This window comes from Engraulis encrasicolus, chromosome 3 (genome assembly GCF_034702125.1).
Source record: "Engraulis encrasicolus isolate BLACKSEA-1 chromosome 3, IST_EnEncr_1.0, whole genome shotgun sequence".
Classification (NCBI taxonomy): Eukaryota; Metazoa; Chordata; class Actinopteri; order Clupeiformes; family Engraulidae; genus Engraulis; species Engraulis encrasicolus.
Genome location: NC_085859.1, coordinates 21,493,662 through 21,505,594, shown reverse-complemented (window position 1 = coordinate 21,505,594; position 11,933 = coordinate 21,493,662). Strand labels below are relative to the sequence as shown.

General features: G+C 43.8%; 1 protein-coding gene across 1 annotated transcript in view; it reads left to right on the top strand.

The window, feature by feature from the left end:
- The window catches only part of tmem8b (transmembrane protein 8B), a 119,404-nt gene that overhangs the window by 89,767 nt on the left and 17,704 nt on the right, over positions 1–11,933 (top strand). The window contains exons 9-10 of the mRNA XM_063193561.1: positions 9,309–9,405; positions 11,188–11,311. Of these exons, the coding sequence (XP_063049631.1) occupies positions 9,309–9,405; positions 11,188–11,311 (221 nt within the window). The remainder of the gene's footprint in view (positions 1–9,308; positions 9,406–11,187; positions 11,312–11,933) is intronic.

The following is an 11,933-nucleotide window of genomic DNA, read 5'->3' as shown; positions in this document are numbered from 1 at the left end:
AATTCTGGCAAAGATCAGGGCTTGACGCTGGCACCTGCCAACCGGCCAAATGCTGTTAAAACTTGGCTGTGGCTAGGAACAATTTCAGTCTCACTAGCCATTTTGACAGGTAATTTATTCTTTGATTTGACAAATCACATTAATTGCATAAATTGTTTTTTTTATCTAACTGCAAGATTCTAAAGAAAAAAATTGACAACAAAATTCTGGCTAGCAGGCTAAATAGCTAGTGATTCCGGAAAACCACTAGCCACAGTGGCCGGTGAGCACAAAAGTTAGCGTCAAGCCCTGGCAAAATAGTGGTCATGTTGTGAGAGTCAAACGAGACATCTAATCATATGCAGTATACTAGACCGTTTCGGATCAGTAATATACTTTCTCCAGATACCTTCAGACACTATAGTGTGTTTATCACATTTCACTTGTGCCGGACCGGTCTATTAGTTCTAGAGATGCACCGGATCCTGATTTTTAGGATCCTGCCTGATACCGGATCCACTGCTTAAAGGGACAGTTTGGTCAATTTCAACATGCAGTTGTAATGCTCACACTACCCTGGACTTGTCAGTGCCTGAGATTTTTTTTTTTCTTCTTCAGCCGTTTCCGAAATCCTGGTCATTGTAATGGGGGCAGCTCTTTGTTTACATTTCAAAAAAACATTTTTATTTATTCCCAAAAACATCCAAAAGGTTATAAAACATCAGCAGACAATTAGCAAACAGCAGTACCTTTTGGGAAAATATTTGGAGTTGGCCTTTGTTTCATTTTTTAAAAATGTAAACAAACGCTGCCCCCATTAGAATTGCTCATATCTCGGAAAGGGCTGAGCCGAAAAATGTGGCATCACCAGGTACTGACAAGTCAAGGGTAGCGTGAGCAATACAACAGCATGTTGAAATTGACCAAACTGTCCCTTTAAGATCCTGCCGGATCCTGGACCGGATACCGGATCCTACGAAAGGGTTGAAACACATAGCCTACTCACACACGTGGGGCCTTTTTATCACGTTGGCTTAAACTATTTTGACTGAAAAGCCTTGGCTACCGGATCCTGGATCCTGGAACCGGATCCATATCCTGTGAAAAACCCTTTTATCCTGCCGGATCCGGAACCAGGTCTTGGATCCGGTGCATCTCTAATTAGTTCAGATTTCATTTGTATCGGTATACCACAGACACCAGTGTCAAACTCTGTTGCTACCATCACGCCAGTTACAATTTACTGTAGCCTATTGTTTATCCTTATAATCATAGATTGAAACCTTGTAAATTACTATGATACTGACTTCATGGTGTGCACTGCTTGTGTTAAACTGCGCAATTTGAAAGTGCACTTTGATAAAAGCATAATATCTGAGGAAGGGTGTTTGGTCAGGATTATTAAAATAATTCTGAGTGAGCACCCATGCAGCGTTCTATTGAATGTTTGGTTTGTCAGAGCAATGGAAGAAGTGTTCCATTTTTTTACAATTAAATATATTTAATACACTTTATACACAATGTACTATTGCAGCACATCAATAGCCTACATGATGACTGAAGCGAGGGAGGAAAAGCAAATTAAGCTCAAAATCGACTGGCAGCTAGTCAGTGCTCCGCGGGGTGGAGCACCGAGCAGGCCAACTAGCCGCAAGGGGTGGATGATGTCAGCATATATGATGGCAGCTGAGAGGGAAGGCCAAATGTTCGAAAAGATGGGCTGGCATCAGCTTGTCCAGTCAGGGGCTCACATGTGATGTGCATGCCAGAATAAATGGAAGTTTCATTTCCCTGAAGACGACATGACACTTTTAAGTTTGTTTTAATTGCACGGATCAAGTTGGTATATGTTACAAAAGTCTCTTGTGATGATATATCAGCGTTGTGATTTTTAAGGTTTTATCTATGATCAGAGAAGGGTTCTTCCAAATCGACAAGTAGAATGCACTCCACTTCACCACTTCACCACTGAACTCAGTGTATTGTGTTGTGGACCCATGTCAGAGACGTGGTCAATTATTTACTGAGTAAAAAGTGTAGAGTGTGCCCACATCCAAAAATAATTCTAAGATAATTCCTCCTTGAAACCTTTGTAGAATTTTTTTTTCTAACATTTCCCTAAGGGAAAAAAATGTCAGACTTCCCTTTTTCAGTCAGTTGTTTTATGCCCCAGAAGAGATCAGATCTTTTCTATTACCATGAGGAACTGACAGTAGATGTCTTGAAAGATTGAAGCAAGCATTTGGTGGAAGTCCATCTAAAAGGCTGCTGATGGTGATGCCATGTTTCTAAATATCAGTTTCCTCTGAAAAATATTGAACCTCATATGATATTTGAAGCCAGGGTTGAGCATCTGAGCCAGCGTTTGTATTGCCACTGAATCTTTTACTGGTCTGCAGCACAAGACTGTCCCATCTCATTTTAACTGGTTCTTGTTGCAGCTTTAATGAGGAGGCATTCACATCCATGAACATTTAATCTGTGACCCACAATTTGCCTAAATGACTTTATCAGAGCTGGCACTGTGTGTGCGGATTCGTTTCTGTGAGAGATGATGAAGAGCAAAAATGATGTCAGCATACATTAAAAGGCTATTTTGGAGGTTCTCCATTGAGAGTCCCACTCGCCATAGAGAATTAGAGAACCATCGTCTATATTTTGGTGACAACAGCCACCAACATGTGAGGACGTAGGCATCTCTATGTGTCAGTGGACACTAAAAACAAAGATTATTGTTTTCTTTTTAATGCTGGTCAACGGGGATAGGACTATATAAAACTTTAATTCAGAAAATGTATTTGTCACAAAATCTAAAACATGCAAATGAATAATTGGCCTCATTAAAACTGAATGATAAGGGAATAAATAATATATCATACTGCTTTCTGAGATTATGAAAAACTCATGAATAATGTGTGACTGTAACCTTTCCAGCATCTTACCTAATCAATTTCAAACCGTCCCTCTTAATAAATAATTATTTTTTAAAACTAGTGTGCACACATCTGAAATACAAAAACAGAAATAAAGAAAGACTCATTTTCCCAACAGTCATAGGCTTTTACCTCCTCCATTTATGCTTTTTGAACATGTATTTGCTTTCATGATTATGCATGATTGTAGTATGAAAGTGTGCCAGGTCACTTGTCCATTGATCTGTGTTCCCGTCACAGAAAAACTTCTCTCCTCCTCTGAAGCGTGCCAGCCATTAGGTCCTGTCCCTGTTGGTTGGACTAATGTCCAAGGTACTTTAGGTTTAGATGTGGTACTGCAGGAATTTTAAAAGTAGTTTAGGTGATGCGCACACATCCAGTAAAACCGGTGCTGGATCAAACAAACGTGCGTAAAAGAAGAAAGAAAAATCCGAAAGAAAAACACTGTTGCTGCTCACCGATTTATTGAACACAACATTTCGACCTCAGGAAGACGTTGTGTCCAATAAATCGGTGAGCAGCAACAGTGTTCGGATTTTTCTTTCTTCTTTTACTGCAGGAATTTTAACACACGTGCTAGGAGGCTATTATTCATTAAGGCAGGGGTTCCCAACTTTTTTCAACTTGGGGCCCACTCGAAATGGTCAAAAATGTTCGGGGCCCTCCTCTGACCCAATTAAGAATAAAACTCAAATAGATCAACAGCAACACACACTAAAATATGATCATTATTTTTGGAAAATGATTTCATGGCCCACTTGGAATACCTTCAGAGCCCACCAGTGGGCCCCGGGCCGGTTCATAGGTGGGGAACCACTGCATTAAGGAAACATGTACTAGGTGTCTGTAGATCTGTGCGTAGTCCATAGTGTATAGCTATTGTCTTTGCATTGTGCATGACCAGATTCTGAATTGGGATTATCCACATGATTGAATACCTCCCCTATATGTGGGCAGTCATGGGTAATCGATTAAGGCGTCAGACTTGTAGCCCAAAGGTTGCCGGTTCAACTCCCGACCCGCCAGGTTGGTGGGGGGAGTAATTAACCAGTGCTCTCCACTATCCTCCTCCATGACTGAGGTACCCTGAGCATGGTACCGTCCCACAGCACTGCTCCCTTGGGCAGTGTGCAGTGAACACTTGTGTGCTCTGGAGTGCTGTGTCACAATGACAATGGGAGTTTAAGTTTCCCAGGTGGGCTTTCACTTTCACTTATACAGGCTCCAGTGAGGTCTTTAGGATTTCAGGACCACGGACAGCGGCTTTGCCCAAATACACTGTCAGTTGACAGAGGAACAAACTATATTGAAGGGATGCTATGTTAAACAATGGGATGGTCTAATTTGTTTTTAGTTCGTCATGGTTTTTTGGTTGAATTTAATTTTTGAGGATGACATTGGACATCTAGTTTGCCCCCTGCTCAAAATGAATTAGATTTGGGGATCCAATCCAACAACATGTAATCTTATGACATTCATCCGTAAATGTTTCATGTTATCACTGTACCAAAAAAAACCCCGGAAAACGTTCTGTATGGTAATCCACTAAGTGATTCCTATTTATTGTCTTTTGAATCATGATGTGCATCGTCATCATCATGTCCATCACAGAGTTTAGTCCACATCAATTGTGCCCTGTACCCACTACAGGTTTCTACACAGTAAAGTCATTTCTGCTGACACAAAAGTTTATGCATTTTAATGAAGTGGAGCTTTCCTTTCCTTTACAAAACGCACCTGCTGCACATTTCTCAAATTGAAAGCTTTCTCATAAAACGTGTATTCTGAAAAGTGCCGTTCAGCAAACCCTGGCTTGAGTAATTGGACTTGATTGTAATATTTAGGGACGTTTTCCTCTGCGAGGACTTTGAAAGGGGCAAAGTGACCCTATGCTTCTCAGACTGCATATCCCGACAGGGTGCCTCTGCTGGGCTTCTGTCATATTCAACCACCAAAAAAAGCAAGAAAACAAACACAATGAACACTCAGTCGACCTCCCCGACTTCTCTCTGGATTAGGATCAGGACGAGCGCACGCTTGTAAATGGAGTGCAGCTGCGTTCAACAAAGCAGGATCTGGACGGAGTTGACTTGGCACTCTCTGAAAACCCCACGTGCAATCCGCATTCGGATAATGCAAGCTTGGCAGGAGGCGATGTCAGGAAAAAAAGGTTCATTTCTCCGTGGTGAGTCCTCCTCCGAGCCGTTCTCTTGTCCGGCTTAAGTCCAAGCGTACACTGCAAAACCACCCCAAACAATGCACCCCCCCTGGCTCTCTGTATCTCTCTAATGCATCCTGTGGCTTCCTTGACACAAGAGTGGGATGGACAATTTTTGTGAAGTTATTAATTTTCAAAGAGCGGTTTGAAAGACATCCAGGCCATGGACTGTATAGAGAAGGTCCAGGCGTGGCTCTTCCCCCCCAAAAAATCCCAGTTAGTCATTTGTTACTGTCAGAGAATGTATTTGCCAGATTAGGGTATGGGCTGAGGCCAGGCGGACACAGGTGCTTGGCAGCCCACGATGCATTTCAGCAGAATGTGCAGCAGCCAAAGCAGCAGCGAACATAGCAGACGCCGGCATCTATTACCGTCATTAAGGCAAACACAAGAATGCTGCCCATCTGCATTTCACAGAAGAAGGAAAGAATGAATGAAAGAAAGTAAAGGGCAAACAGGCAGGCACACAGACAGGCAGGAAGGCTGACAGATAGACAGACAGATAGACAGATAGATAGACAGGCAAGCACAAGGGCAGACAGACAGACAGACAGGCAGACAGACAGACAGACAGGCAGATGTAGACAGACAGGCAAGCACAAGGGTAGACAGACAGACAGACAGACAGACAGACAGACAGACAGACAGGCAAGCACAAGGGTAGACAGACAGACAGACAGACAGACAGACAGACAGACAGACAGACAGACAGACAGGCAAGCACAAGGGCAGACAGACAGACAGACGATGACATGGATGGAGGAAGAAAGATGAAGCGAAGGCAAGATAAAGATGCCTCCATACATCCATAGCAACAACTACTACTACTCAAACAGCACCAGCACATTATGCATAGACTGCTCTGCGTACTCGATGGCATGCATTCTTGCATACATTTAAGTGATAAATAGATGAAACACATACAGTAGGTAAATAAATGGAGGACTATGTGCTGTAATACATCCCCACCCGATTATTCTCCTCCGTCCCTAGCCTGGTGAACCAGCGCCACCCGCTGGACGGCAAAATGTTTTGTCTACGGGTGGGTCTGGCCTCGCATAATGATTCAATGAAGCCAGAATGCCATGAATCTAGCAAACCAATTACAATGCAAAGATGTGCCTACTAGGGCTGTCACAATACACTTAACTCACAATTCAGTTCGCATCACCTACAGTTTGATGCACCCCACAATTTTACATTTTTTTAAAAAATGTATGAATAAAAACTGCTGGTTTATTGGTGGAATAGGTAGGTTAGATCAAAGAAAGCTCCCGCACACTGTTCACATTTGCATGGTTTAATGCAACGTTTCGGTCTACTGACCTTCTTCAAGCAATTCAAAACTTTTTGAATTTTTTGAAAGTTTTGAATTGCTTGAAGAAGGTCAGTAGACCGAAACGTTGCATTAAACCATGCAAATGTGAACAGTGTGCGGGAGCTTTCTTTGATCTAACGTTGGTGACTTTGGGGTTCCACTCCTACGCACCTGACCAAGGAGGTGTGCAAGAAAATCTTCACTTACTAAGAATACGTAGGTTAAAAGAAGCTATAATTTTTAAAAGTTTAAATATAATAATGATGATGATTTTATAGCTTGGAAGCCCTATCATTTTATATCATGTGGTCATTTTCTCGATTGATGGGTAACAGAACAGACCAGGGAGTATTGCGATACGGCATCCTTGTATCACGATACAGTATCGCAATTTCTCAGTTCGATACAATATCGCTACAGCCCTAGTGCCGTCCTTTTATAAGTAGATGTGCTGCCGGCCCAGACAGGCTGACACTCAGCCAATCCAGCTTCCAGCGTGCTGCGAGCCGTGAGAAAGGAAATTGGTGTGAACCAAGATCTGGAGGAGGGGGCTACAGGGCAGAGGACAGGCAAAAAGTGTGGAAGCAGAAAGATGCACTTGTTGTGTTCCGTGTTTTTAAATGTTTAATAGTTCCCCTCACTTCCAGTGGGTGCTGCTGGGACACGTTTTAATCTTCTCTCAGACTACTGCAAGTATTCTGGTCTATGTGCATTCCTTAAAGAACAAAGATTCATCTTTTCACTGGAATAGTAAATAGAGTCTAGCTGTTTTTTAAATAACTCACTTCTTTTTTGTTTCTTTCAAATTGACCTAGGGCTATTTTTTTACTGGGATTGTGCTGGGAGTTTTTTATAAATATGGGCTTGCATCTGGTTTGTGATCCCCAGAAAGACTTGTAAAGTGTCAGGGTTAGATCCTTGGAGGTGGTTGACGATGTTGATGTGATATCGTATCCATGATTCGGGCTGAGTGAACGAGTCGACGGCTGCGTCTAGTCGCCGGGGTCGTCTAGCGTGTGAGACGCGTGGTGTTCTCGCTCTCTAATGAGACTGCAGCGACACACGAGCGCATCAATTATTAACTCCCTTCATCACCCGCCCAAAGACATGCCTGTGACTGTGTGAATCATCAGTCCAAAGAGCCGCTGCCGCCGCCGCTGCCACCGCCGCCTCTGACTATGTGAATCACAGCTCTGATTAGAGCCCAGGACATGGCACTGCCAGAGACAGGAGACGGTGCCTATTCTGTCTCTCTATTTCTTTCTGATTCTCTCTTTCTATTTCTCTCTCTCTCTCTCTCTCTCTCTCTCAAAATCAAAGCAATCGTTGTCTCTCTTTCTCTCTGGCTTTCCATATTACTCTCTCTCTCTCTCTTTCTCTCTCTCTCTCTCTGCCTTTCTCTCATTTCATCATCTCCTCTCATTCCCTGTCTGTCTCATCATGTCTATTCGTCTCGCTCTACTCTCCCCTTTCCTCTCATCCTCTTCTCTGTCCTTCCGTCTTTTTCTGCTTCCCTCGACCTACCATTTTTCTCTCTGAGTCTGTTTCTGTCTCTGTCTCTCTCTCTCTCTCTCTCTCTCTCTCTCTCTCTCTCTCTCTCTCTCTCTCTCTCTCTCTCTCTCTCTCTCTCTCTCTCTCTCTCTCTCTCTCTCTCTCTCTCTCTCCTTTCCCTTTTACTCCGTAGTCTCTTCATCTTTCACTCCTGGATATTCTCTTCATTTTTCTACTCTATCCTCTCTCTCTCTCTCTCTCTCTCTCTCCTGTCTTCTTTGCAGTTCTGTGAGTGTGACCAAACACATGTGTGTGTAACTATCTGTGGCAGTGTGAAAGTGATTGGTGTTTGCTAGAAGACAGTGTGTGTGTGTGTGTGTATGCGTGCGTGTGTGCGTGCGTGCGTGTGTGTGTGTGTGTGTGTGTGTGTGTGGAGACAGAGGTGAGTTCGTCTAATTTGCTCGGTGTCCTGAATTCACTGCTGCAGCGAGGCTGTTCAATAATGCATGTGGTGGTGGTGTGTGTGTGTGTGTGTGTGTGTGTGTGTGTGTGTGTGTGTGTGTGTGTGTGTGTGTGTGTGTGTGTGTGTGTGTGTGTGTGTGTGTGTGTGTGTGTGTGTCTGTGTGTGTGTGTGTGTGCGTGCGTGCGTGCGTGCGTGCGTGCGTGCGTGCGTGCGTGCGTGTGAATGATGTGGGGTGGGTCGAGGATGGGGAGTATTATTGTGTGAATTGAAGGGTGAATGTCTTTATTTTAGGAACCCTCAGGACAGTGATGGGTGGAAGCAAGCAGACAGTGGTGGGGGCAAGTGTGTGTGTGTGTGTGTGTGTGTGTGTGTGTGTGTGTGTGTGTGTGTGTGTGTGTGTGTGTGTGTGTGTGTGTGTGCCTGTGCCTGTGCGTGTGTGCGAGCGTACCTGTGTGCGTGCATGCCTGTGTGCGTGCGTGCGTGACTGTCTGTGTCCATGTGTGAGTGCATGTGTGCACTGTGCTGTGTTTTTGTTTATTTGTGTGTGTGCTCATGCCTGCGTGTGAATATTGACTAGAATTGTGCGGGTCAATTACTTTATTCAGATCTGTCACAGCCTTAAAAAGCGTGCCATGCCTTCCATCAAAGCGCCATTTGATCAGACACTGCTCTTGTCATAATCATAATGCCCAAAGCCTTTCTTGCACCTTTGTTCACAAATATTGCTTTTATGTCCTTCCCTACAGTACAACAGTTATTCATCTGTGGTGTGTGTGTGTGTGTGTGTGTGTGTGTGTGTGTGTGTGTGTGTGTGTGTGTGTGTGTGTGTGTGTGTGTGTGTGTGTGTGTGTGTGTGTGTGTGTGTGTGTGTGTGTGCGCGCGTGCATGTCTTTCTCTCTTTTGCAGTCGTCGGTGAAAGGAGAGAATGTGACGGTGTTCGGATGCCTCAACCACGGCATGCCGCTCCTGCTACCAGACAACGCCACGGCTAAATGCGAAGCTGGTAAGACGAGCCCCATGGCCAAGCCAGTCAGTCTGCCCGCAGATCCCTTAAAATCCCACCGTGGTTTTGCCCACTCCCTGCCATCTACAGCCTTTTTTCAGTTTTTTTATTTCCTATTTTTTCCCCCCAAGAAAAGATAAATGATAGAACAGCACCGTAATGCACGATAAGACACCATGTGGGCTGCGATAAAAGGGTTAGGGCATGTTGATTTGGAAGAAGAATCCTCTGGTTGTAGTGTCTGTGTGTGTGTGTGTGTGTGTGTGTGTGTGTGTGTGTGTGTGTGTGTGTGTGTGTGTGTGTGTGTGTGTGTGTGTGTGTGTGTGTGTGAGTGTGTGTGAGTGTGTGCGCGTGTGAGTGTGTGTGAGTGTGAGTGTGAGTATGAGTGTGTGAGCGTGTGTGCGTATTGTGTGTGTGCGTGTGTGCGTGTGTGCCTGCGTCCGTGTGTGTGTGCTTGCGTCCGTGTGTGTGAGTCCGTGTGCGTTAGTGCATGTGTGCGTCCCTGCGAGAATGACTTCAATTCACAACATTACATGAGCGACATCAGGACTACGGAGGTTTTTTTTTTTGAGCCGACAAGAGCCACTTAGGTGCTGTCTCTTGTCTGTGAGAGAGAGTCTGCCATTTAGGCTAAATGGGTTTGTGAATGAAGTAATGCGCACAAACAACCCTAAGGCCATGAACCGCGTGGAAATAATGTCACATGCACTCACTCCACCAGAGCCTGGGTACAATACGCAGCACGGGGGCGGCCCGAATACGATTCCGCTGTCGTAACAACAGTCTGATGATTGTTTGGCTAAGTAACTGTTTGGCCGTCAAATTGCTTTTCCGCGACACCGGCAAAACTTTTACTTGGAAAGCTACTTATCTTGTTTTCGCTGAAAGTGATCCGCTTATCGCCAATATCTATCTTTTTTTTTTCTACCACCACCATGCAGCGTCTCCTTTTCAATGCAAGATGTGATGGTTGCTGATGGTAGCCGTCAGATTCGTAGACAAATCCTGCAGGCAGGAGGGTGGAATAGCAATGAGGGAAAGCAAATGAGAGAAGCGAATGGAGGACAGTGATCAGGGTTATGTGCTCAGTGGGTGCCTTAACAACCTTTGGGGTTTATTTGTTTGCTTATATGTTTGTTTATTTGTTTGCTCACTTGTTCTCTGTATCTGTATTCTTATTTCTTATTAAAAAAACAACTTTGGACACAGATGATATCATGAGAAGAAGCAGGTCTATCACCTCATTGGTTTTACAACTATGTACAGGCCTACACATTGTAGGCCTACATCTTCATTTTGAATCAGTAATCAGTCTGTTGTAATGTCTACTTAACATAGAACTCATCAATAAGTCATGTTGCACTTGTTTTCTGTCTGGTCCATGTAGAGTTTGTGACAGGGTTCCAGTAATCTCTTGCTCTAGCCCAGTGTTTCTCAAACTTTTTCAGACCGAGGACCACTTTATCCCCCCAAAAATGTTCAAGGACCACCTGTCAACTGAATTGAGAGCTGACCTTTGCTAATTTGAGACTGCTGATTTCAATTTTTATTCACATTACAAGCCTGTCTTATTGTGGTGAAAATATGACTCCAGCTATGTTTAGCTTTGTAATATTGCCTATTTCTAGCTTGTTTTGGAAAAGTAGAAATCCCCTCGCGGACCACCTGAGCTCTGTCGCGGACCACCAGTGGTCCCCGGACCACACTTTGAGAATCACTGCTCTAGGCTATTCATTTGTGCACTCATAGCGTTATAACATCACGTAAACTCTTTTCATGCAGAGTCAGTGACAGGGTTTCTTCTCACCGTGAACACCACCTCCAACGTGACCAAGCTGAGGATCCCGTACCCCCAGACAGGCACCTGGTACTTGAGCCTGCGCTCACTCTGCGCCACTGAGCAGGGGTAAGCCGAGGACACCTCCATCTTACGTTAGTCTACTGTCCCGTGGCTGCCCTTTAAGCCAAGAGATGTAGCCAGGCAGCTGTAGTTTTTCACCGAGTTCCAAATCAAGTCAACCATGAAGAAAACCTCTGGGAAAAGGAAGCTTTTAGACATTTTAGATCTTTTGACCAAAGTTGTGTCACTGCAAAAAAAAAAAAGATTCTCAATCGTTTCTAATGGTCTTCTTGCTGACATTGTCAAGGATGGAGGGGGTTTATGTCTGTGGTTGATAAAAAAAAAGTTCACATCCAACTTCGACTGGAAACATAAATTGAACTTTCAGCCGTTATGCAACCACAAAACAGAAGCTACGGTGGAACGTTTATTGCTTTCTATATTGGGCTGTTTTGGTATAGTTATATCTCAAAGGTCTTTATGTTGGTGCACAGACATCTGTCTTGTTTTTGTCTCATTTTATCCAACTGTGAAGTTTATGCTTTTCAGACAATCTTTTGAAGGGAGAACTCTGATTTAATCTCAGTATTAAAGCATGCATAATTCTTAATTTAAAAAGCAGATCATGTTTTCAATCTTGTTTTATCTTCTATAATGTCATTGTGGCCTTTAATATTAGTGTTTTTAA